The sequence below is a fragment of the Onychostoma macrolepis genome, chromosome 11 (assembly GCF_012432095.1).
Source record: "Onychostoma macrolepis isolate SWU-2019 chromosome 11, ASM1243209v1, whole genome shotgun sequence".
NCBI lineage: Eukaryota > Metazoa > Chordata > Actinopteri > Cypriniformes > Cyprinidae > Onychostoma > Onychostoma macrolepis.
Window position 1 is genome coordinate 5,826,981 of NC_081165.1, and position 27,833 is coordinate 5,854,813.

General features: G+C 35.7%; 1 protein-coding gene across 1 annotated transcript; it reads left to right on the plus strand.

Annotated features, from left to right (window-relative positions):
• The first annotated feature begins 652 nt into the window (after positions 1 to 652).
• Positions 653 to 26,414, plus strand: nckap1l (NCK associated protein 1 like). Its single transcript, XM_058791885.1, has 31 exons — positions 653 to 822; positions 2,273 to 2,383; positions 2,491 to 2,583; positions 3,157 to 3,213; positions 3,299 to 3,441; positions 3,699 to 3,789; positions 4,125 to 4,262; positions 4,423 to 4,471; positions 5,011 to 5,167; positions 5,299 to 5,355; positions 5,456 to 5,552; positions 5,727 to 5,836; positions 9,772 to 9,904; positions 10,006 to 10,087; positions 10,472 to 10,530; positions 11,370 to 11,515; positions 13,505 to 13,637; positions 14,208 to 14,327; positions 14,628 to 14,767; positions 14,845 to 14,976; positions 15,590 to 15,808; positions 17,817 to 17,947; positions 18,292 to 18,389; positions 18,502 to 18,595; positions 21,039 to 21,121; positions 21,455 to 21,535; positions 23,046 to 23,139; positions 23,232 to 23,348; positions 23,731 to 23,840; positions 24,086 to 24,175; positions 24,263 to 26,414. Exons 1-31 carry the CDS (start codon positions 733 to 735, stop codon positions 24,377 to 24,379), a joined length of 3,372 nt encoding a protein of 1,123 aa, XP_058647868.1. The 5' UTR covers positions 653 to 732; the 3' UTR covers positions 24,380 to 26,414.
• Positions 26,415 to 27,833: the final 1,419 nt, after the last annotated feature.

The window sequence follows — 27,833 nt, forward strand, 5'->3', positions numbered from 1 at the left end:
ATTGTCTTTTATATTTTTACATATATCTGAGTGAAACGGCTTCTTAAACAAGAAACAAATGTAGGATGGAACTTGACTATGTCCTTTGGAATTTGACTGGATCACTGTTGTTGGCTAATTGTGATTGTAATCTCATACACCTCTGGGCTATTTTTCAGGTTTACATAAATGTCCTTGAAAAATAAAACCAATATAGACTGTTAAAAGCTGCATCTTTTTTTTATCTAGACTCATAATTAGCAACATTATTCTTTTTCATGTTGTTCCTGGCCTTCTGTCACTCACCATGTCCTGCACTGTTTTTTTGTTTGTGCAATTTACTCACTAGTATTGTGTTGACGAAACAACTTCATTTCACTCAACACTTGTTTAATTAAGTTCACTTGATTACGTGCATTTGTTAAGTAACATGGACAAAAGAGGATTCAGTGAAACAGTGAAAGCTGATTTTCTCTGTAAAGTCAAGAGTCACTTCACTAGGAGGACGCCTGTATATTGGCCTATCTTTGCTCAGTAGGAGCAATAAATGCAGAAGAATTCAATCTAAATGTGAGACATATGTAAGTTGAGCGTGAACGTGCTGGCATGTGTCATAAGACATGAGGAGCGGAAGTTCTGTAAGCACCGCCTTCTCTACAGAATGGGTGTCAATGTTGATTTGGCGTCACCTTGAGCTCTGAAGTCCGCAGCGTTCACTGTTTCACTGAGGATCATATCATCTGGACAGGGATCATGGCCTACCAGTTCAAACTGGCTGAAAAACTGGTCCTACTCAATGACCGGGGTCAAGGAGTGCTGATCAGGATGAACCACATTAAAAAGGTGAGAGGAAAATTGATTCTTGTAATATTCACAAACCTGTGATAAAGACTAATATAGAGAGAACTGATTTTGTTTGTTTGAAATCGCAGTGAATGTGTGACTGATTGACAAAAGACTGAACTGAATTAACTGCTATGTTTGTTGAATTGTTTGTAGAACCAAACAAGGCTCAAATATCCGGCTGCTTTATTAAGTGTTTTTACAGTATGTGTTTTTATAATTCAGATTGGTTTTGAACATACATTGTAATCATTTTATTCAGAGGGCTTTTAAAAGCATAATTTATGTATTGTATTTTGTCATGTTTTCCGAAGAACGTATGTTCTGTTTCAGTTTTGTAGAGAAAGAGGAAGTGCACACAGGAAATGAACAGGACCTATCAGGTCTCTCTGTAAACCACATCTCCCTCACATACACTGGAAACAGGCTGCACTTCCTGTCTGTCTCAGAACCAGTGTTGCACATATTCACAGCAACTTCTAAAGGACTAAATCCACTTTCAAGACTAATGCAAATGTTACAGTGCAATAAATCAATAGATAGATTCTCTGACCAACCCTAACGGCACAAGTTTCTGTGTTGGACATTCCACCTACTTTTCTTCAGTGTCTTTGCACTGCCTCTAAAGTGCCTTGTGCTGTGTTAAATATCATATTTATCTATGCTTGATATCCACAGTAAAATTGGGCACTTCAGAATGTCTCATGTCAGTGTCGAAGGCACCCTATTCCATATCATTCTGAAACTCTGTATGTGCCTTCTGCTAATAGCATTTGATTAATTTGGCCTATTGTTTTGATAGATTCCTTGAGACATACAGAGAACAATGATACCACTTATGGTCAAACTTGCAGTCTGACATTTTAAAATTGTTTCTTTTTTTTTTTTTTTTGAACTCATGATTGAGTATTGGTCTGATTTTCACAGAATTTTCTTCAGAGCATGCCATGCATTTGTGGTAAAAAAGTGTGGTAAAAAATAAAAAATCACATTACAAGTGATTGTATTAAGGAATTTTTTTTCAATGTGTTTTTTTCTTTTTTTTTTTTCAAAAAGGTGACAGAGACATTAATTTGTTTTCAATCTGTGTGTATTGCATATTACAAAACTGTATTTTTGAAAGTATGAGGAGGATGGCTTCCCCAGAATCTAGTTTCTTCCTCATCTATCTGAAGCATCTTTCGTTTAGCTCACTGAGGATTTTTAAGTTGTATTTATTGTGATACTGCTTTAGAATTATTTCTATTTTAAAAGTATTACAGAAATAAAATTAAATTGAAAAGTGAGGCCAGAAAATCTGTTAAACATCATGTACAGGTTACACAATCATGTCCTGATCAAGGCATCCTTCATCATTCAACATTGAGGGGCAAGAATGTTTTTGGGTGGTTTGACATTCTGGGTTTTATGTTATATTTTCATGTATATGTTTTTTTTTTTTTTTTTTAAGGTATGCACAGACCCAAAGCGAAGGCCATCATACTTTACTGACAAAAGCATGGAATCTACCACAAAATACATCAACAGAAAATTTCCCAACATTGACATCAGGGGTGGCAGTGTGAGTATTCACAAATAAAAATGGATTCATTGTTGTCTTTCTATTTGGCTCAAATCTTGAATATTTATAATTTCTTTCTTTTTTTTTTTTTAAATGTGTTTCTGCAGCAACATCTGAGCAGCATACAGAAGCAAAAGTCAGCCGTATTGGAGGGCCTGCACAGTTATTACGAGTCCTTCATAGATATCATGGAGTTCAGGGTAAGCATGTCAACGGATTAAACTCCTTGTCAAGTTAAGTCAAGTTCATTTGCTGGCCATCTTGGTAATACTGCCAGGCAGCATTTTCTAGTCATTCAAGTGCAGCTTAATCTACTTAAACCTAAACTTAAACTGAGAAAGACTCATTTTCAAAGACTCACTGAAGGATAAAAGACTTTTACAGCTGTTTGCAAAACAAACAAACAAAAAAAACAATAATTATGTCAAATGAGCAATTCAAGCTTAATTTGTAAGTTGGTATTTAAAGTGGTACAACAGTGACAATAGATAGACACTAAAGATAAAGTTAAAGTAGCAATAATCAAAAATGTCTATTAAATGTAAATGTAAATATGTGTCTTAATTTGGGCCCTGACTTGTTTAAAGCTAGTCACAGTTTGCTAATGCTTGACTTGACATTCTTTAAAATGAGGCAATGTTGTATTAGATTAAAAGAAAAAAAACAGAATGTTCAAAAGAGACCATCAAAATAAAGTGTTACCAGGATATCTCTTTGTCTTAAATTTGTTTTTAATCAATATTCATTTATTTAAGCGTATCGTTTCTCTTTAGGACCATGTTTATGAGTTGCTCAACACAATAGATGCCAGCCAGTGCTACTTTAATATAGTAAGTATGACTCTTGAAGACAAGATAGAAAATCAGAGGAAGCAGATATTATTTTATATGAATCTGTGGTCATAATCCATTTCAGGCTGTAAATTTTGACTTCACCAAGAACTACCTGGACCTTATCGTCACCTACGCCTCAGTCATTTACATGTTGTCTCGCATTGATGACAAGAAGGCAATTGTCGGAATGTATAACTGTGCATATGAGTTCTCAAATGGAAACAGGTAACACTCCATGTGACCACATTTTTAGACACAGTCACAGTGCTTTTGGACAGTTGTATATACGTAATCAAGTGGCTGACCAGAGATTTTATTGGCTTGTATCTGTCTGTCGAAGCAGCCAAAAGTCCTAGGCTCAAAAACACAATACAAATGCAGAAAGATTTATGTGAGGACAGTAGGATGTCAGAAATATATAATAATACACTAAATGACTGTGTGTGTGTGTGTGTGTGTGTGTGTGTTAAAACTATGTGCAGTGATCCCTCGTTCCCTCGACTTGGTCAGATGTTTATAGAGTACGACCATCCCTGGAAAAAGCTTTCAGAGGAGTTTGGTCCCCACACCAAGGTCAGTCCCCTTTAGATACACTGCAGTAACTCTGCAGTGATTTCCATATGTTTAAATGTTGGTAACAAAATTATTTTATAGACAATTATATATACAAAATAATGTTCTTACGACATGCAAAATGAGTGTATCCTTTTATCAGCATCTGTCTTATTATATTCTAGTGCTTAGCATGTACAGCCCAGTTTCTGTTTGCTGTGCAGCCATATTAAAGAGAAATGAAAACCTAGTGAATATTGGATAGATTTAACTTAAACAAATGCTTAAGTATAGTCATTCTAGTCTGAAAGTGATTCAGTTGCAGGGTTAATATGAATAGCTGTGTTGTTGGTCAGTCTGTGACAGAGGCTCTCCTCTCACTGCTCATGGTGTATCCGCGGAGGAATCTTTCTGCTGACCAGTGGCGCAACGCTCAGCTCTTGTCTCTGCTGGCGTCCCCCGCTGCCATGCTCAGCCCTGCATGCTGTGACACAGTATGTACATCTTCCACTGTGCAGATCATCAGTTCTCGGTTCAGCTGTGTGGTTTAGCTTGGCTTTTTAATTATACAATGCAGTCCATGATGTCATGATCAGTAAACAGTTGTGCATTTGGCTCTTTGTATAAAGGACTGACACTGAACATTGTTTTCAGATGGCTTGTGAGTATCTGTCCATGGAGGTGGTGGAGCGCTGGATCCTCAGTGAGTATCTGTTATGTAAAAGTAGACATGCAATTTCAGTACAATCTTCAAATAGTTGTTAAATATGTCAACATCACTAGACGAATCATGAAAAACCATGCTGAAGTAATATTTTATGTTCATAAACCAAGATAGCTGCTCTAGCTATGGCTCTGAATCAACAGTGAAAACACTTTGGGTTTGTGTAATTTCACTGGACTCAAGAAAAGCATGTGAGACCTGTGAGAATGTTGCTGCTGTCACTTTCTGCCAAAACCCCTCATCTTTCTGTCCTACTTTGCTTACCTATAATTATTATACACTATATTTGATTTAAATAAAGAAAATGGCAAAAACCATAAATGTCAAAAAGTGAAAGTATAGTGCATTGGTAGTCTGACTGGGGCTGTTAGAGAGCAAGTAACCACAGAAGCAACAAATAAAGCATTGAACTTGGGTCTCGTTCACTATCTGTGTATAAATGTTTACACAAAGACATCATGATTCATCAGAGATTTTGCATTTAAAAAATGTGTTCTCTGTTATCTTATGGTCATCAGTTGGCTTCCTGTTGTGCCATAGCAGTCTAAATACCAATGCTAACTCTCAGAATTTATGGAAGATGGCCCTCCGTAACGGCCTGTACATCACAGTCATCAGAGACGAGGTTCTCAACATACACAAGCTCTCGGAGGACTTCTTTGACAGTCTCAAAGGGTAAGGCATGCAGACAGCATGTATCAACAGCTGGTCACTCAGTAAAGGAATGCTTCTATAAGATTTTATCATATTCACAGTATTATTTCTTATAATGTAAACAGTTTATCTTCACATTTGTTTATTTCCAGATACAGTAAGCGCATTCCTGACATCAAAGAATGTAAAGAGTATGTCATCACTAACTGGTGAGCATCCTAAGTATTTCAAAAGTCCCAAATGGGCATCAAGCTTTTAATAGACTCCAGACTGCAGACTAAATGTTCACCCATCTCACGGGTTTTCCAGCGGGGCATTGCGGAGAGAGAAGCGCAACTTCCTGAGAAATGCCCTGAAGGAACTTACCAAAGTTTTGGAAGATGAACCTGCACTGCTTGGACCCAAGGTTTCAACTGGTCTTTTACTTTATTATTAGTAGTAGTAGTAGGTTTTTTAATTAATTAATTAGTTTTTTTTGCTATATTTAAATGCGAATAAATTGCAATAATGTAGTGTGGTAGGACACACATGAACTCGAATGTCTGTGGCATGAACTGAACAGTATATGTGCTCCCTATAGGTTTTGTTTGTGTTCATGGCACTGTCGTTCTCCCGTGATGAAGTGCTCTGGCTTGTGCGTCATGCTGAGAACATCCCCAAAACCAAGACCCCAGAGGACTACGCAGACTCGTAAGTTTCACTGAGCTACAGTATGTGAGGAGCATTCCACATCTGTGATATATGTGACCTTCTCCATTATATTACAGTTTTTCTTGATTGCTAACACACTATAACTGATTCATTTGGCCCAATTATCCAAACCATTCATATAGTTCTCAAAACAAAGGCACTTTTCTCAAAACTTTTAACACATTTCACCTGTTTACACACACGTTCCAATTTGCTCAGTGTTTTCTGCAAAACTCTACACAAAAGCACCATAATTTTGCACAGGTTTAACCATGTTCTCATTCAGAAAACACAAACACACAATATAATTAACTCAAGCATCAAAACATGAACTCAAACAGCACACATTTATCCATGTGTGAACATTCAGTAGCAAAACTGATGACACACAGGTCAGAATCTCAGGATGATATGAACAAGAGCACAGGTGATTATGTGTTTTGGAAAATGAATCATGGTAGTGGGAGACAAAGAGGAATAGGAGGAGGAAAGAAAAATGAAGGGGATGAGGTCAAAGGTCATTTGTTCCTGATGAAATACAAAGCACTATAGTTGACCATGTTCTTCTGCGTGGACTGACCAAGAGGGAAGTTGGCCTACAGGCTCATCTACAAGGTTTCAATACTACTGACACATACAATATAATTATAGTACATAGCAGCAGTACTTCAGATGAGACAACTTTCATTATTCTATGCACAGTACATATTGTAGCACATGTTGTACACCCTCAAACTCATTACTGTTGAATTGATTTGTAGCCAAGTAGTCCTTACATGTACTCTATTTTTGCAGAACTGAGAGTTGTCTGTCTAGGGGAGGCAGTGAAGTCTTTTTTCAGAAGACTAAGAAACTAATACATTTCTAATGCATTTCATCTACTATACAGTTTTTATCGATTGCTAACACACAATTTATGAAACAATTCACCATTTTCTCACAACTATAAACACAATCTCAAAACTACACACCAACTTGTGCAAACTTCAAACTTCCAGGTCAAAATCAAATAGTTTAGTCAAAAACGTGTTCTCTTTTGTCAGACTCAAACTTTGGCCTCAGTTGATATACAAAGCTGTCAAATACACAGACTATTTTCCTGACTATCGAAATCAATTCAACACTAGTGAGATCAATTCAAAACACTGTTACAAAAACCACCTTTTGGGAATCAGGAAACATCTTGTAAGTCAATGTCTGTTACAGTATGCAGTATAAATAGAGTTGTGCAGATACAGTAAAATTCACCAATAAACTTTAAGAAAAGTTTACTTTCATTACACTACTGTAAGGTACTAAGAAAAGACTTTCTCTGCCTCCCCTCGACAGTCAACTCTCAGTTCTGCACACATACATGTAAGAAGTACTTAGCTACATATCAATTCAACAGTTTGAACGAGTTTGAGGGTGTGTGGTACAATATTTACGGTACAAAGATTAGTGAAAGTTCTCTCATCTGAAATACTGCTGCTATGTACTGTAATGTTGCAAGTAAATGTATTTTAATGTGCAAGTAAATGAGCCTGCAGGCAGCATTCCTTATGCTCATTCCATGCACAAGAACATGCTCAACTATAAAGCTTTATATTTCAACAGGAACAAATGACCTTTGACCTCATCCCCTTCATTTTTATTTTCCCCTCCATTTCCTCTTTGTCTCTCACTACCAGGATTCATTTTCCAAAACACATAATCACTTGTGCTATTGTTCATCCTGAGATTCTGACCTGTGTGTCATCGGTTTTGCTACTTACAGTTTTTTTCAACTGCTTACACACATTTTCAAAACTATGCCTCTCTTTTTGAAAACTTTACACACAAATCCAAGAACTGCACACACAAAATGCAAAATGCCTCACATCTCTTGCAAAATGAAGCACTGCATTCAAAACATCACAAACACATCTCAAAATCAAACATTTGTCTTGCGTTGCAAACACTTTCGCCATAATATTATATTTTTGGATATATCATATACACACAGTTATTCAAAACATAAAGCTCTTCTTTCATGAGCTCCTATGTACATTTATGTACAAGATTGAAAGTAATTGGCAGAGAGATTAAAAATTCCATGAAAAATTCATGGTAAACATGAACGCAAGATTGAAAAACTTTTTTTTTTTCTTTTTTTTTAACTGTAAGCATTCGTGGTTCTGAATACAGTATTACACAGTAAGAAAGAAAGGAAATACATTATTTGCATCCATTGTTCAAAACCTACCGTTTTTCTTCATCACTTTGGTGCATTTCTCGAATTATCCTTACTGTAATACTTGGAAAGAAGTGTGTGCATTTCTCAAAACAATTTGTGCAAACAGCACCACACAATGGATTACCTTCAAAAGCTTGTAATTTACTCCAAATCTTTAGTTCATCTCTCAAAAGCATTTATGTCAATGAACATATTAGTGCCATCAGAACAAAAAGTCCTCGTTTCATTGTTCACAAACAAGATAGTCAAAATGCTTAGTCATGTTGTCAAAATAACACTGCACTCTGTTAGTATTACCTGATGTAAACTATGGCAACAGTTTGGATGACAGTTACTGTACTGAAATGCAGAAGGCTGCACTTCTTATGTATGCCATATATCCATTTCAAAAGTACAAATTTACACTACTGTATGTGTGATATTGATTGAAAGAGACTGGATCGAATTCACAGTTACACTTTTACTAGTGGTCTGACCTGCACAGAGAACTATATAATACATTTTGAGCAACATGACATTAGCAACTGATAATATAGGAAACCGCAGACAAATGTACATAATCAGTTGCATGAATGTACCAAAGCAATCACAACTTGTTCAAAAGAATGAGAAACTGCTTTTATGATTACTTTTACAAGTGACTAGATGATGTGGAGGTTGAACAAGTAGTTTTGAGAATTTCATTTTTGATCTGAGAAATGCATCAAAGCGACGAAGCAAGAAAAACTGTATAACTTGACCTGTGGCCTATTCTAAAGCCATGATTGGTTGGTGTTAAATAAAGCAATGAGTGTTTGTGCATGTGAAAAGTTAGTGTGGCATTTTAAATTGTGTTTGAAAAAGGAAATCAAGATACTTCCTGTTAGATTTTTGTGTGTTACATAGAGAATTGTGTGTTGTGTTTTGCAAAAAGTGTTTTCTGAAATTGAAAACTGAGTCAAATGCCGAGAATTAGTGTAAGGTTTTGCATATTTGGTGTGTGGTTCTGCTGTTTGAGTGTCAGGTTTCAGAAATTGTGTGACAAGTAAAGATTTTGTGTGTAAGCAGTTGAAAAAAACTGTAATGTTCACACATGGATAAATGTGTGCTGTTTGAGTTCATTTTGTGATGCTTGAGTTAATTATATTGTGTGTTTGTGTTTTCTGACTAAGAACATGGTTAAACCTGTGCAAAATGATGGTGTTTTTGTGTAGAGTTTTGCAGAAAACATTGAGTAAAGTGGAACGTGTGTGCAAACAGGTGAAATGTGTTAAAAGTTTTGAGAAATGTGTCTTTGTTTCGAGAACTGTATGACTGGTTTGGAAAATTGGGCCAAATGAATCAGTTATAGTGTGTTAGCAATTGAGAAAAACTGTAAGATCTCTGTACAGAAGTGTAATGAAAGTAAACTTTTCTTAAAGTTTATTTCTGAATTTTACTGTATCTGCACCCCTCTATTTATGCCGTATACTGTAACAGTCATTGACTAGCAAAAGGATTCTTGTTTCCCAAAATGATGTTTTTGTAACAGTGTTTTAAATTGATCTCACTAGTGTTCTCTAGACAGGAAAGTAGTCTGAGTATTTGACAGGTTTGTGTGTAAAATTAAAAGTGAAGCACTGGTGACTTTGTAAACTTGGAAAGACTATCATGGTAATATTCACTTCCCAGACTGTTGTGTGAAATGTACCATCACATGAACCTTTCATATGTTCATATGCTAAATGTTTTTGTTGTACAGCCAGATGGCAGAGCTCCTCTACTACATGGAAAAGCTGCGCACTCTATTGGCTCAACACAGATATGTTATACAACGCTACCATCTTCAGTACTTGTCACAGTATGATGCTCTAGCACTGAATGACACCATTCAGGTACTCCGGCACATGGCACTGCTCACTGAAGCGCAAAAAATGTTCTGCATTGCTATAAGAAGGTTTGCAGTTTTGCTTTATTTTCTATCTTTTCATTTCAGGGTATGTACGTCTGTCCTGAGGAAGAATCCGTTCTTATGTCGTCATTTGTCTCAACTCTGTCTGCAATGAGTCTCAAGCACTGTGAGTTCTCTTTCTGATTTCGCTAAACAGGCTGTATACTCTGCGCTTAGGTAGCGGCAGTACAGCGTTTTTAGTGTTGTTACTGCTTAATTGGGTTGGATTTGTTTGAGATTGTAAACTCTAAAATTAGAGTTTGTTCTATTAGCTTTGTACAACTGGCCTCGGGAAAAAGTATATTTTGCAAATAGTATTGTGGTTTTGTTTGTATATGTGGTTTAAGGTACACTTCATATTTGAGAAATAGATATGATATGATTGAAGTTAATATTGCTCAACTGTCATCTTACAGTGTATTTGATAAAAAAAGTGTAGCATGAATTCAAATACATTTGTTACATACAGATTTATTTGTTTTCTTAATACTCTGGTGATCTTTTTATACAGTGGATGCAGGAGAAGAGTTTGACCTGAAACCATTCAGACTGGACTGGTTAAGACTGCAGGTATGGCTTAAGCAAAACTGAATTCATTTGAAGCCTAAATAAGAAAGGAAAACAGGCAAAAATGAAATTCTGTAAGAAGACCTTTGGACACACACTTTCATTCGTTTACTGTGGTTGAAATTGAAATGTCCTGAATACTTTTTAAATGAAAATATGAAGATCTCACAGAAGAACACTTAGCAGAAAATGCTTACCTCACTGCCATTTTTCAGCTTTTTTAAAACATCTGTATCGTTACTGCTAAGTCTTGAACCATTTTCCTTTATTTAATTACAGCACACCAAATTTACCTATGTCACCCACTAGGAAACCACAGGGCTAGTTTTTAACCCAGCTAGAAAAATGTTCCTGACTGTAGTTTGTGGTTTTGTGTTTCTTTATTATTATTATTATTATTATTATTATTATTATAGCAATTTATTTATCAATTTGAAGTAATTTTTCTTTAAAACTTAGTCTTTCTTTCAATTTTGCACATAATGTATAACATAGATTACATAGATACATTCACTATGTTTGTTTTCATGGCCTTCAATTTGCACACTTGGAGGACAACATTGGGCAGGATGGAATAATGTGTCATTGTTCTTTTCAGTAAAATAAAGACGATTACATCTGATTATTCAAAGAAATAATCAGCCAGTTAATCAATTAGCAAAATAATATTTACTTGCAGCCATATTTTGTGTAAACATGTCTGCCAAATGAATAAATGCAAGTAGTGCACACTCAACCAGACTAAAGTATCCATAATATCTCTAAGATGCAATCACAATAATCCATCAAAAGTTATGCCAACCATTACAGATCTGATGACCCAATGTTTTTGCATTCTTCAGGCTTATACCAGTATTGGTAAAGCTCCTCTGGCACTCAAGGAGTACCCGGAGCTTGCCAAGGTCATGAACATGGCACAGTTTCACACTAGGATGATGGACAATGTGAATGAACTGCTCTGTGAGACGGCTGATCTCTCTATCCTCTGGTGAGTCACTTCTGAGTCATTGAGTGAAGCTGTGACATGACAGTGTGTGCAGAATTATTAGGCAAGTTGATATTCTGGTCATATTTTTTTTTCCAAGAACATTTTACCAATTTAAAACCACATCAATCTTAATAACTACTATTGATTTTGTATTTAATCGTTTCTAAGTGATATATAATTGTCCATGAAAGCTAAAAGTCAAAAACTCCTTATTTCAGGTGTGCAGAATTATTAGGCAGGTTTTCTTTTACAGATAAAATGAGCCAAAAAAGAGACTGAACTCAAGAATAAATTTATTATTAAAAATTAAATGCCCATGAGAAGGATGCAATACTAATGCAATAATAGAATTAGCAAAGTTAAGGCATGACCATTGGACAGCGAAATGCTCATCGGGTCAGCACGGTCAGAAAAAAAATAGGTGGAGAAGAAAAGACATGTTAACTGCAAAAGAATTAAGAATTAATGTGAAGAATTAAGTGAGAAACCATGAGGTACCATTTAGTCTCCAGCACCATCATTTTCCAGAAATGCAACCTTCCTGTAGTTTCCAGAAGTGGAATGTGTCAGGTTCTCAGAGACTTTGCTTGGGTAAAAAAAATTATTTAAAATGACCCTCACTTAATAACAATAACATGCTGAAGTGTTTTGAAATACATGAAGACTGATTTTGTATAGGCTTAATGGACAGATAAGTTGAGTGACTCTTGAAGGACCAGCATCACATCCTCTTGTACCACTGTTTGAAGAATCTTCCAGAATCTGGCAGTACATTTTAGGAGCTCATTTTTAATTTATCCTGCAAGACAGACTTTTCAGGATAGGAGAGGAACTAAAACAAGCTCCCAAAACGTACTGCCAGATTCTGGAAGATAAATTCTTCAAACAGTGGTACAAGAGGATGTGATGCTTTTTTTGGTCTGTCAGTCTCCAAAATGACAAAAAGCACATCTAATTATCATAAGTTTCCATATGACCCACACTCTACATTTCAAGGGCCAGATTTACTAAACAGGGCAAATTAGCATTAGAGCGCAATTACATAAAAGCGCAGATGGGAGGGGAAAATTCTGTGTGTGATTTACTGACAATGCGCAGCTTAAAGAACACGGACGCAGCAAGATCATTTTGATAATGACCAGCGCAATCTACCAAGAGCAGCGCAAATTACCGCCTGCTTTAGGACATGGTTTTTTTGGGCTTTAAATAATGGTGCAAATACCAGTAATTTGATGAGCGCAAACATTCGTAAATTGCATTGCGTGATTCATTTTAATACTCCCCTCCCATAAATTTTGTGTCTAAAAGGGAAATTCCTACAAATGCATATTTAGAAAGGTTAGGCACAAAAACAGCTGTGTCCATGCCTTTTCAGCGCTAATTCTTCACTGCATGCCTTTAGTAAATCCTGACAATACTATTTTAACGCCAAAAGATGGTTTGCGCTGGCACAAGCTGTTAGTAAATCTGGCCCCTAATCTTCTAAAATCATGTGATAGGCTTGTGTGACATCTGTTTTGTTATTCACAGATAATCTTCCCCTCTGCAGATGCTTTGAATAGAGTACAAAAGTTGCATTAACAACGCAAATGCCACATTGACACCATTTGACATCAATGACCCCAAACTGTGTTGGTTCTTGCATGTTTCCATTGATGTTAATGGCATTTCAGAGCTATAGATTTCAAATGCTAATCAGAGGGGAAGATTTTGCTAATGAATTGTCACACAGAAGATCATATTGAGACCATGAATACGGAGTGTGCTCCACAGAAGAATGTTTTTCTTTAGGGAATCATTTAACCACAAATACAAACAGTACACTGTTAAAAAATCATATGGTTTAAGTTACCATGACCAAATCAAGCAAGTGATATTTTTATTATTATTCCCAACTGTTGAAGTTTGCATCATCTGTAAAAAAAAAAAATGCATGCAGCTTAGAGATACAGAAAATTCTCTTGAGTTGACATGCCTGTAATGTTTCAGTTTCCACCCACGTGTGTTTGAGAAGCTGTTCTCTCAGAGCAGTGAGGATGTGTCCATGCAGCGCTACCTCACAGCTTTCCCGGTCATCTGTTCACACTTCAGCCAGTGTCTCCATCCTCTCTGTCCAGAAGAGGTCAGTACTGTTAGCCTGGCGCGCCAATGTATTAGACTTCTGTAATACGCATGTAAGTAAGCTTGACCAGCTTGATCGAGCAATACACTCTTTAGATATTCTTATTCTGTGGGCCATATGGGCCAACTGATTCACACCTTTGCAGAAAAAGTCAATTGCATCTGAGGGACTGTCACAATCTAAATGCAACTGACTAAATATAACTGAAATATATATAATATTTCAATACTGATCCACACATACTTTTCCAGCATATTATTCGTAATGCCAGTACTGAGTCGATTTCCTTATTATTGTGACCACTATTTGTGAAATCTATAATTGCCCTCAGATTATCCAGGTATCCATCAAGGATCTTTTATTATTATCTTGTATCTCACAGCCCATTTTTTGTTCCAGTATCATCTAGATCTATGCCACATTTAGTCCTGATGGCCAAAAGTGTGTGGTTTACATGAAATTTTTACCACAGATGATTTTCAAAGGAAAATCTGGATCACTGTTTGCACTACTACTAAATGCTGTTCTGTCATATGTTTCTTGTTACATGCATGCATGTGCATGGACTAGACTGAAGATTTAGAAAATCAAAGCTTGAAGCTGTGTGTGACCTTTCTGGAGGAGATTTCCCGTCAGACGTGTACGGTTGTGCTGGAGATATGTGCTGAACAGTGTAACCTACATGAGAAGGTACATTGCAAGGTTGCTTAAAACATAGTCATGACTTAAAGATATGGGGATCAACCAACATATAATTAAAGGGGTCTGGATTTAGACTTTTATAAGATATAATATCAGATATCAATATTTCTGTATATTATAGAGTGGATAGGCATTCTACAGAAGAAAAAAAAAAAAGCTTTATGAAGAGCAAATGGTTTAAAAAAAAAAAAACAGACAAGAAAGTAAAATCATTTTAGGATACTATATCATCTACACTCACAGTCAGAAGCATGCAGTGTTTTTCAGCTGTGTTGTGCTGTGTTTTAGTTATTGCCCAAACACAGTGCTGAGACCATCAGTACAGCACGCAATAAAAAACTGAAGAAGTCGTTACCAAAGAAAGGAGACGTGCCTAAAGAGAAACCAGGGACAGAAAGCCTCAGGAAGGACAGAGTCATTGTCACAAAGTATGTATCATCTTGCAGTATCATTATAATACAGTTAGCTGTAGATATGAACACTCACTGGCTCTCTTCTCTTGTAGTCTGGATAAGATGCACCAGGCACTGACAGAACTGTGCGCTTCCTACAGTATCTGTGCCGATTTCACCGTTTTCAAACACATCATTGTACCTGCTGAATTCCTGCTCTCACAGCTGGAGATCAGACTCAACAAGTATTGCTCATTTTTAAGTATTTACTATGAAACTGCACTGTTGACAAGATGAGTTTGTTGAAAATCCTCTAAGATACACACCGTGTCTTAAAGGAATACCCCAAGTTCCCCATTGTTTGAGGTTACAATGAAGCATGTACAATGGAAGTAAAAGCAGAATGATTAAGTGTATCTTTTTAGGTGTTATATTATTATGCAAAGTTCTAAAATTGGACACAACTTTACACAGAAAAGGTTTTCACACTAAAATCATGTTAAGACGGATATTGTTCACGCCTTGTGGTTATTCTTATGAAGCTGTGTTTTTTTAACTTTTACAGATTGGCCCCATTCCCTTCCATTGTGCGTGCCTCACTCTAATCTAGACTTTAGCTTTCGAAAACCATTTTTGTGGTAATCAGCATTATGCCTCAAGATCAACTGTCAATTTAGCTTAACTTGTTTTGAACCCAGAATATTCCTTTAAAGGTTGTTTGAGAGAGAGTCAGCCTTCACAACTGTAAAATGCAAATGAAAAAGCATTTGCTAAAACCATACCAGTCTGATAAATCATTAATCATGCACTGCTTTGTTCATTCAGCATTACTGCAACCTAATGAATAGAGGTTTACAGAGTTATTGTGCAGATGGCCAATTATAACCAGAGCACTCACGAAATCGCCCGACCTTCTGACCTGCTGGCTGGGATTCAGGCATATGTTACAAGTCTGCAGAGCCTCAGCTGCTACATCAACATTGATGTCACTCGACTGGTGAAGAGTGTCTTGTTGCAGCAGACGCAACCGCTGGACTCATATGGAGCACAGACCATCACAACACTCTATACAAATTGGTAAGTCCTCATGAAAATGTATTAGCTTACAGGGCCATTTCTTCTAAGCTGAGACTTTCCCTCACTACCACAACTCGCTGCCACCAGTCTCTGCTCCTGACCTTCATCCAGAGATGGTGTGAAGAACGCAATGGCAGTGTACGCAACGCCAGTTGACCCCAGACAACCATTCAGTTCATGTTCACATCAGGGGCCCTATCATACACCCGGCGCAAGGTGCGGCGCAAGTGTTTTTGCTAGTTTCAGCCCGACACAGTTCTCATTTTCCCGTCCTGTGCCGCGTTGTTTAAATAGCAAATGCATTTGCGCCCATTTGTGCGCCCATGGTCTAAAAAAGAGGTGTGTTCAGGCGCATTGTTGGCGCGTTGCTATTTTGAGGAACTGAAAATAGACTGCGCCATAGACCAACTTAAACCTGGTCTATGGCGCAATATATTTTTTGTTATTTAAAGAGCGTGTTAGTAGAAAATACTCCTCTGGGCGGGTCCACAACTCGCGTTCACTTTGCTTATTACACACAGGGACGCACAGCAGCACACAAACATGCCAAATATTGAAAATTAAAGGATTACAGTGTAAAAGAATATTATTGTGTAGGCTATATAATTATAAAAATGTCATACATGTCATAATGGATAGTCATTGCGTGTATCAGAATTAGCCTACCTATTTGCTTATTAAATAGCGAATCCTCCATGGCGCGAGCGCAACTCGCTCTTAAAGGGAATGGGAGATGAGACTCTGATTGGTTTATTACACGGTATGACCAAAAAATGTGCTTAGATCGTTAAAATAGTGCCCTTTGACTCCAAATTATGTCATCGGTGCAAGATGACAGCCCCTATACCCCTATACCCCTATTTTGGCTTCACTTTTCTATAGTGGAAGGAAGCGGAGGGTCATCCATCTTTTTTTACAGTCTATGGTTCACATACGATAACAACACGTGAAAAACAGCGCAGGCAGACACAAAAACACTTTCGGTTTGAATTGCTGCTTCACATGTCACAGTTGAATTTTCTCAAAGTTACCTCTCAAATAGTAGCATTTTGCTTCAATTGTTTATTGATGTATGTCCCCTTCATCCAGTGCTGCTTGTTCTCTCCATTCTTAAGTATCTTGTTACTGTCTGTTTTACTGACTGCGAAACCGCTTCAGATGAATCAGAGAGAGAGAGTGATCTGAGCAAATATGAATAAATTCAGACTGATTTGCCAAGCTGTTTGGCTAATTCACTCAAAAAAAAAGAACTAACTGAAAATAGATAAAAGGGACACACATAACAACAGATGAAATATTCACAGGCGAAATGTTTTTCAGGTCAGTCAGAATGCTGATGGTGCATACAGCTGTACAGCTACAGGTGCTGTCTAGTGCTGTCTGCATTTTTTCTGTCAGATTGGTTGCATATCAATAATGCATTCAAAATGGAGTCCTGAATTATTGAAACACTGATTTGTGCTGTTGTTCTAAATATCAGATTTGTGGTCTCTAATTTAAATGTGACCCTAGAACACAAAACCAGTCATAAGGGTCAATTTTTCGAAATTGAGATTTATACATAAACTAATCTGAAAACTGAATAAATAAGCTTTCCGTTGATGTATGGATTGTTAGGATAGAATAACATTTGGCCGAGATACATGTATTTGAAAATCTGGAATCTGAGGGTGCAAAAAAAAAAAAAAAAAAAAATTAAAATTGAGAAAATCACCATTAAATTTGTCCAAATGAAGTTCTTAGCAATGCATAATGCTAATCAAAAATTAAGTTTTGATATATTTACGGTAGGAAATTTACAAAATATCTTCAAGGAACATGATCTTTACTTAATATCCTGATGGTTTTTGGCATAAAAGAAAAATTGATAATTTTGACCCATATAATGTAGTGTTGGCTATTGCTACAAATATACCCATGCTACTTAAGACTGGTTTTGTGGTCCAGGGTCACAAATGTGGCTAATGTGTTTAAATGTGTTCCTGGTTTAAATGGTTTCTGTTGTTAGGTTTCTGGAGGGTCTCTTGCGTCAGGCCAGCAGTGCTCTCATAGTCCACTGTCCTACCACACAGTGCTTTGTAAACCAGAATACTGAGAATGAGCAGAGCTTTCATGCTGAGGAATACTCTGACATTTGTGGTAAGCTGAAAATTAAGATAATATTTCAGCTACATACCTAAATATTGAATCTAAATATTTTATTTCCAATTTTAATGGCCTACTGTATCTGTATACCGATTTAACTTAATTTTCATACCTGTATTCTAAAGCATTTGTTTCACATAATATTACATGCTTTTCTTATTATAATAATAATAATAATAATAATACAAAGTAATGTAATATGTGTGAAAAGATATTTAAATCATTCTGTATACAAGTCCACACTCCCTCTTTTTGTATTTACTTAAAATGTTATTATTATATTTAATGGATACATGGCAAAAGCCTTATTGTGATTTTATGGTGATATTTCTGTGTAGGCTTGCGATCGTTGGCTGAACTGATTGGCCCTTATGGACTGAAGTTTTTAAATGAGAACCTTATGTGGCACATCATATCCCAAGTTGGAGAACTGAAGGTATGACGTCTTTCAAAATGAAGACATAATTTATCTTTTGGTATAATTTACAAACATGGCTAAATATATAGCTAATTAAAGTGTATAAATGAAATCATGTTGTCATTGTTAGAAACTCGTAAGTGACAACATGGATGTCCTGGTGCAAATGAGAGCTAACTATGAGAATCCTGAAGCAATGAGTGAACTTCAAAAGAAACTGACAGGTACAATTATGGAGCCTAAATTTTCGAACTTCGTTACTCAAGCTTAAGTCTGATCTGTCAAGACTTAGAAATTTATATCCTACATAGTTGTCTGCAGTTTTTAACATTCTTCCTTTCAAAAATAATCACAACAACTACTTTATTATTAAATATAAATAAATCACAAAACAAATAGGTTACACTTTATTTTAAGCTGTCCTTGTTACAGTGTAAATTATACATTTAAGTGCTGAGTAATATTAATTAGCTACATGTACTTACTATATGGTTAGGGTTAGGATTAGGGTTTGGTTTATGGTTACTTGAATGTAATTATGCATATTTTATTGTTATTATAATAGCAAATACATGTAATATGTGTAACAAGGACAACTTAAAATAAAGTCTTGCCAACAAATAAATGTGTTGCCCCTTGCTTGGGAGATAACGGTCTACTGAAACTAAGAACCAATAACATTGTAGAGAATCCCCACTGTATAGCTGGGTTTTTGGGGTCCTATTATTTCCCAGTATGTATGTGGATACTCCTGTGGACAAAGCAAGCTCTATACAGATATGGTTTTCTAAGTATTGTGTTGAAGAATTTGACTGGCTTGCACAAAGACCGTCTGGGGCCAGTTGAATAAACTTAGCTGACCAACTAGCAGTTACCAAGGGGTAATGAGTTGATGACTAATTTGTATAACTAGTGATGAATGAATTTGGGATGAATTGAAATCAGCCAACAACCTCACTGATGCTCCATTAATCTCACCCCTTGCTGCTATAATATCTTCCATTGATGGCTGAAACATGAGACTTGAATCAAGCTTTAAATATCCTCTCTTGGCTAATTAAAGTTGTGATGTAAAGAACGTAGTGACATTTAATTTTTTTCTGTATTATGATGTACAGTCAGAGTGAAATGGATCATTGAAAAATAAAATAAAATGTAGGGCAGGACTTGGTTCTGTCCATCGGTGGGTGAATGAATGGAGGCAGATCTGGATGTGAGCTTGCGGTCATTTGTAAGAAAGGGGCAGGTTTTTAGTGAGCTTAGTAATTGGACATGGAGAGAAGTCACTGTTTCACAAGATCCAGTTAAAATTTTTGATTAAAAAGCATCTGGTAAATCAGTGAATGCAAAAACAGCTGTTCAGACTCTTGGGTGATGGACAGGATTAGATGAATAAGCTTCACTTTAGAACACCATTTAATGTATTTAATGTTTTGCACGCCTCTGTATGCAAGTTGATTATGGACAAGCCACCACACATGCTTTAGAAGCACTTTGCAAGTGCCAGTGAAAAGAAAATATCAGCCTAACTATAAGAAGCATTATGTATTATTTATCAGTAGTGGTAATGACAGAAAAGAACAATGGAACGCTGCCTCATCTAGACTGTTTGGCAAGAGCAGCTTCAGTTTCTTGAGCACACGAAACTAAATCAGGAAGGGAACTATCTGTCCAAGACCACTATCTGACACTTCAACAGGCAGAGCACTTGAGGTCAAGTATGGATGTTTAAAAAAAAAAAACTTTAGTTTTGCTAATTGCTTAAACCACTCCCGACCAATCAGCATTAGCATGTGCTGCTCTTCTTCCACTCTCTACGGAGCCCTTCTCTCACACACACATTTCTTCTGTATTAAAGGTGCAGTGTGTAATATTTAGGAGGATTTATTGACAGAAATGCAATATAATAGACACAAATATGTTTACAGAGGTGTATAAAGACCTTACATAATGAACCGTTATGTTTTCATTTCCTTAGAATGAACAATTTCTATCTACATGCACCGCGGGTCCCCTTACATGGAAGTCGCCGCCATGTTTCTACAGTAGCCCTAAACGGACAAACTGCTCTAGAGAGTGTATTTCGTCACTATGCAGTCCTTGCGAATAAAATACTTACACAATGATGAACAAGTAATGATAATATTCGCTTCACTGATTAATTAAGTACATATAATTCCTTAATTTACCTTTGTAAAGAAACCTCATTGCTTGTCTCAGACGACGACATCTTAGTCCTGCGTCGGCCACCATAGCTTCTCTATGTGCAATTCGTAACCTCACCGATGCCACTAAAATTTTCATGCTGCACCTTTAAAGCTCCCTTAAAAACATAATGCAACAACCAGACATGGCAAAACTGTGCCAGAAACAAAAATATAAGAGAATTGCTTTTACCGATATTCTACTAAATTAAAATGAATGAAATGTAATTTATAGTAGTTCAATATAAAATATTAAAATATTATTGAATAAACACAAAAAAATAACAGTGAATTATAATAATTCAACAAATGAAATTTTATTTTTTTATTTTATTTTTCATTAAAATATATTCATGCTTTATAAGCTGCGGGATGTTTTACTCATTCATAATTCACTTCTCGTATTCCTCTGTGGCCTTGTACTGTAATTAAAAGATGGTGTATCCTATTTTTTTTTAATCAGGCAGTGAGAATGTTTTGAAGAGAATGACAATTGTTGGTGTGATTCTGTCATTTCGCTCCATGATCCAAGATGCTCTCGAGGAGGTGAATGTTTCTATTTATGTCTCATAATTAGGTTTAAATTGGAACACATTCGATCAAGTGTTTTCTACATTCACATATATTACAATAATATGCAACGTAATACTTGTAATACTTGTAATGTCAAAAAAAAAAAAAAACGCTCAATGTCCATGTTCAAAACATTACACATGTTCAAGCTTTAAATAAGTACACTAATCATCTCTGCATTTATCATGGTATGTGTAGCATCTTATAGTATATAAAACATAGTAAATGCATAACAGTTTTTACATGTTATAATGTACTGCCTGGTTTATGAGTGAGCACAGGACATAAGATCGTTTCCATCTGTAGATCATGGACAGACACTGCCCGTTTCTAATGAGACCCATCAAATGTTTAAAGGACTTCATCTACCCTGACGGTGACATCAAGGTAAATCACTGAGTCACTGCTACTGGAATAACATTTCTTCATTTAGCTTGTGTCTGTCTGCAGGGAAGAGAGAAAGAGTAAACGCAAAACTTTGAACTTTGCGACATCAACATTGTTACTCAACTAAACAGAATCAACACTGAACTAAATTGAGCTGAATAAAGACACTATTGTCTTCCATAGAGCAGTTTAACAGCAGAAATTAAAGTTTCATAGTTAAGTTTCATAACTGATTAATTTTACAACATTAATATTGGTGTTTCCTGTTTATTGTGAAGCTGCTTTGAAACTATGAGAAATTATGTGATTTGACTTGACAAAACTGTGTGACAAATTAAGTGCTTTTATTTAACATTTACATGCTGCTTTTTCGTCGTCACAAGTAATACCTCATCTCTAATACCTCACTTTTCTCTTATTTTATTTTTATTTTTATTTTTCATTAAAATATATTCATGCTTTATAAGCTGCGGATGTTTTACTCATTCATAATTCACTTCTCGTATTCCTCTGTGGCCTTGTACTGTAATTAAAAGATGGTGTATCCTATTTTTTTTAATCAGGCAGTGAGAATGTTTTGAAGAGAATGACAATTGTTGGTGTGATTCTGTCATTTCGCTCCATGATCCAAGATGCTCTCGAGGAGGTGAATGTTTCTATTTATGTCTCATAATTAGGTTTAAATTGGAACACATTCGATCAAGTGTTTTCTACATTCACATATATTACAATAATATGCAACGTAATACTTGTAATACTTGTAATGTCAAAAAAAAAAAAAAAAAAAAACGTTCAATGTCCATGTTCAAAACATTACACATGTTCAAGCTTTAAATAAGTACACTAATCATCTCTGCATTTATCATGGTATGTGTAGCATCTTATAGTATATAAAACATAGTAAATGCATAACAGTTTTTACATGTTATAATGTACTGCCTGGTTTATGAGTGAGCACAGGACATAAGATCGTTTCCATCTGTAGATCATGGACAGACACTGCCCGTTTCTAATGAGACCCATCAAATGTTTAAAGGACTTCATCTACCCTGACGGTGACATCAAGGTAAATCACTGAGTCACTGCTACTGGAATAACATTTCTTCATTTAGCTTGTGTCTGTCTGCAGGGAAGAGAGAAAGAGTAAACGCAAAACTTTGAACTTTGCGACATCAACATTGTTACTCAACTAAACAGAATCAACACTGAACTAAATTGAGCTGAATAAAGACACTATTGTCTTCCATAGAGCAGTTTAACAGCAGAAATTAAAGTTTCATAGTTAAGTTTCATAACTGATTAATTTTACAACATTAATATTGGTGTTTCCTGTTTATTGTGAAGCTGCTTTGAAACTATGAGAAATTATGTGATTTGACTTGACAAAACTGTGTGACAAATTAAGTGCTTTTATTTAACATTTACATGCTGCTTTTTTCGTCGTCACAAGTAATACCTCATCTCTAATACCTCACTTTTCTCTTATTTTATTTTTATTTTTTACATGTAGGTGACACTCGGTGTGTATGAAATGGCTTCGGCAGCTGGCTTGCCATGTGAGATCGACCCTGCGCTGGTTTCAGCCATATCAAACATGCAGACAGGTGAAGTCCTGATATAGAAGTTTGCCAATCTGGAACGACGTCTCTAGTTAATCTAATTTTTCCAATATATTATTTATTATTATCCTTGCCAGACAACTCATCCATTGAGGAGGAGTTCAAAATCAGCTGCCTGCTGCTGGTTTTTATAGCCGTGTCTTTGCCCACACTGTGTCTGGATCCAAACTCATTCTACAGCCGACAACATGGAGGTAACGTTGGGCAGAAGAGCAGGAGTTGCACAAGGGGCAATACAAACGCAGTCTTACAACAAGTTGACGAAAACAAACAGTGCAAGGAGCAGATTATCACTGAATGTAGATAAACTCCAGAAGGTCTTCACTTGCTTAGCTGGAGCAAAAATTATGTATATTGACTTATATAAGAGGAAACAGACTTAACCTTGCTTAACATGAGCTCCAATTTTCTGTGTAGTACTAAAATATCAGTGCTTTGTTCACCGTAACCAGCCTCATCATTGCTTTCTGACAGACCATGTATACAAGCCCAATATTTACTGTAAATGCAAATCTTTTAAGATGCATTGTGCTGAAATATTTAAAACTCAAAAGAACGTGACTTGTTTTTCAACAGGTCACCAAAACAACATTCATTGCTTGGCGACTGCAGTTAACCATCTTGCTGCAGCTATGTTCACTGTCCAGAGAAAAAATATCCAGACTCAGCTTCAAGAATTCCTGAAGGTGAATGATAAACCATTGAATGCACAGCAATTTACTGAAAATCTTGGTAACGCTTCGCATGAACCAACAGTAAATACATTTGTAATTTTTATTAACTAATGTTAACAAAGATGAGTAAATACTGTAACAATTATATTGCTAATTGTTATTTAGTGTTAGTTAATGCACTAATCATTAATCTGACCTTATTGTAAAGTCTTACCAAAATCTTTTATCTAATATATCTGATTATGCTCATCTTGTAGGTGGCATCATCTATCTTACTGCAGTTAGGTCAGAATGTGGACCGAGTGGAAATAAAGAACAGAGATTCAGTTTATCTCCTTCTACACATGGTAATAAACCTTTGGAGAGTAATATAATTATTAGAATTTTAAAAAGTTTATTATACAAATCTTACTTTTGTATTCTTTGTGTTGTAGATAGTGGAGCAGTCACCGTTCTTGAGTCAAGACATGCTGGAAATGTGTTTTCCATATGTACTCCTAAGAAACGCTTACAGAGAGGTGCACAAGACCTTCATCCACACTATGGGCTAAGCTTATGAGGATGTGAAATCATGACTTTGTTTTTGTATATATCATAGTTAAATTTTTTTAAATGATATTCAGCTGATTTAATTTTTTATTGTGGATACCTGTCTTTAAATAGATTCCAGTGAACTCCGGTGAAACTGGTGGAAAATAACATTATATAGAATGGTGTTAGGCAATGTTCCCTCTAAGCTGCGCGCGCGCGCGGCCGCGCACTTCTTCCACCGCAGCCGAGCAGAGAAATAATGTGCCGCGCACACGCTAAAATGAGTTGAGAAAGCCATTTGATTGTACTCTAGTTAAAACGAAAGAATTGCAATGCTCGGGTAAACCGCTATAGAGCTGGTGCCGCTATAGCGTTAGAACCGGTGAATGCGGTGTACAGGTTTCATAGAAAGAGAATGGTGTGCGCCAAATGAGTCTCTGTAGAAACCGAATACTTCAATGGTTGCGGATGAAATAGCTCAAATCGAGAGGCAACGCAAACACCGTGACATGTGAAATAAAACGTCCTCATGTATTAAAGAAGAGTGGCTTGATTAACGTTAAGTGCTGGAAATAGCGGATGATTAACAGAACGGTAACAAAACTCTGAGACATTTACAGTCACACACAGGTGTATTGTGCAAACTGTACTTCATAGCGATGTTTAGATAACTATATAAGAACTTACAGATCTCAGTTTAAATGCTTCAGTTTGTTTTCTATTCTCTTTTGTCAGTTTAAATGCTTCAGTTGTTTTGATATATTATATTATGTTCGGCCTATATTATATAAACCTAATAAATAATTGACCTTGTTTTTTTAATGGAGTCACTTATGCTCATCAAGGCTGTATTTATTTGATCAAAATACCTAAAAATAATATTGTGAACTCTTAGGCTATTGCAATTTCTAATATTGGTTTTCTATTTTAATATATTTTAAAATATAGTGTATTCCTGTAAAGCAAAGCTGCATTTTCAGCATCATTACTCCACTCTTCAGTGTCACATGATTCTTCTGAAATCATTCTAATATTCTGATTTATAATCAGTGTTGTGCTGCTTAATATTTTTTGGAACCTTTTTTCTTTGATTCTTTGATTAGGCTAATAAAAAGTTCAAAAGAACAGCATTAATTAAAAATATAAATATTTTCTAACAATATAAGTCTGTATTACTCTTTATCCAATTAACACATCCTTGCTGAATAAAAATATTAATAAAAAAATAAATATGAAAGAAAAAATTGACTGACCCCAAACTTTTGAATAGTAGTGTATACTGTAACACAAAATTTCTATTTTGAATCACTGTTCTTTTTAACTTTTTATTTCTCAAAGAATCCTGAAAAGTATCACAGGTCCCAAAAAATATTAAGCAGCACAACTTTTTCCAACATTTATTATAAATTAGCATATTAGAATGATTTCTGAAGGATCATGTGACACTGAAAATTCTGAATAGTTTTCAAATAGAAAACTTTTATTTAAAATTGCAATAATATTTCACAATATTATTTTGCGAAATAATATTCAGTATTTTTTATCAAATAGATAGAGCCTTGATGAGCCTAAGAAACTTCTTTAAAAAAATTTACTGACCCCAAACTTTTGAATGGCAGTGTATTGTACTGTAAAAATGTTTTCTCAGATAACCTAAAATGTGCATCATTTAGTTACATCAAGGGTCAAATCAAATATAAATAGCACATTAAAGTTAAAAGTTACACACTTTTTGTGTGTGTGCGCTGTACAGGTCTGTTATAAAGAATGTTTTTGCTCAGGTGGCTAAAATGTCCGCCCAATAGAGAAAAGTTTTGCTCAGCAAGAAAAAAAATTAGAGGGAACATTGGTGTTAGGAGAATACAGCTGCATATATTAATCGTTTAACATTTAACCTCATTTTCATGACAATTAATAACTGAAAGCTGTATTTCCAAATAGATCATTCTCACATATTTGTTTAAATGCATTTAAATAAAAGCGTTTTCTAGAAATGATCAAAAATGTGATTTCAAATAAAAATGAAAATGTCATTAAATAAAATTTTAAAAATCATTAGAGACATGCTTTTGTCTGTTTTGTTATGTTCATGTATACTAGTGTGGTGGTTTACATGAACAGATTTTAAAGGATATTTGTAAAGAATAAAATGGGTTCAAAAGATATTTGGTTGATCTTGCAGGTAAACATTTTCTTGAAAATTCCTTTAGCAGCATGTTCCTCTCGTGACTATTAAAATCTCAGCCTCCTTTTTCTGCTGAAGATCTAAAGGTCCCTGGTTCGATCCCGGGTTTCAGCAGAGGGGAGCAGGGAGTCCTTTTTGGACACCATACTGATGCTCACGGGTTAGCTGCTTTTCTCAGTGCCTTCTGAGTCACTGCAAACAGAAGGGAAGACACCCTCACTGCAGCTTGGTTCCATGGTTAGCACTCTGGACTCTGAATCCAGCGATCCAAGTTCAAATCTAAGTGGAACCTGCTAGTTTTTGACTGGCAGTGCTCGGCAAAGAGGAGCCTACATCACAACCTTCTCTGTGACAGTGAGTCTTGAAAGGGAGTGCTACAGTGGCCTCCTTTAACCGTGCCCCTGTGATGAATCTGACATACTAGCAATGTCCGAAATGGCATACTCAATGAGTAGGTACTTAATTTCAATAAGTACTTACTTAACGAGCGCTAAAAGAATATGTACTCTAAAGCCAAATCTCGTTGAGTACGAATGCGATCCGCCATGTTGAGGTTATCATGTAATCTATGACGTTATAACTAGGGATGGGTATCGTTAAGGTATTAACGGTATTACTACTCTTACTGATACTGCTTATCGATCCGGTACTTTAACGGTATTCTTATCGGTACTTGTTTTATTTATATATATATATGAATGAGACAGATTAGGAGCTGGATTAACATTGCTTTATATTCTGAAATGTAAAATAAATATTTAATTAAATTAATATAAAACATCAATTTGTAAATGCACCAGTGTGCAGGCATTTTTAGTGTTTTAGATACATAAGATACAGTAAGAACATGAACAAAGAAACAAAGTAAAACAAACCAACAAATACAATAAAACAAATATACAAATTAACTGAAATGAAATAAACAGTGCTTTCATTTTTCCATGAAGGTCTACTAACATTAATGTTCAGGTAAGTAATAGCTACAAAAGAAATCTAAAAGTAATCAAACGTAAAACAAAAAAATTAAAGTGTAAAATAACACTGCATAATTTTCACTGTATGTATTGATAGATTAATGCTTATTAAAGCTATAACGTTATTCAGATTAAGAGCTGTGGGTGATTTTCTCTTTGCATTTTGTTATTTAACATTGATGGCCCAAGCACCAGTCTGTCACTTTAAGACAAAATATTGACACACATCGGATTTTCTCCCAACTGATCTCGTCCACTTAAGACATAAACTGTGTTTAAGTGAATACTCTCGTAGCTGGCCATTTTGACATTTTG

Coding starts and splice junctions, on each gene's coding strand:
- nckap1l (XM_058791885.1), top strand. CDS start 733: ATGGCCTACCAGTTCAAACTGGCTGAAAAACTGGTCCTACTCAATGAC. Junction 21,122..21,454: donor TCCAAGATGCTCTCGAGGAG/GTGAATGTTTCT, acceptor TTCCATCTGTAG/ATCATGGACAGACACTGCCC. Junction 23,349..23,730: donor CTACAGCCGACAACATGGAG/GTAACGTTGGGC, acceptor GTTTTTCAACAG/GTCACCAAAACAACATTCAT.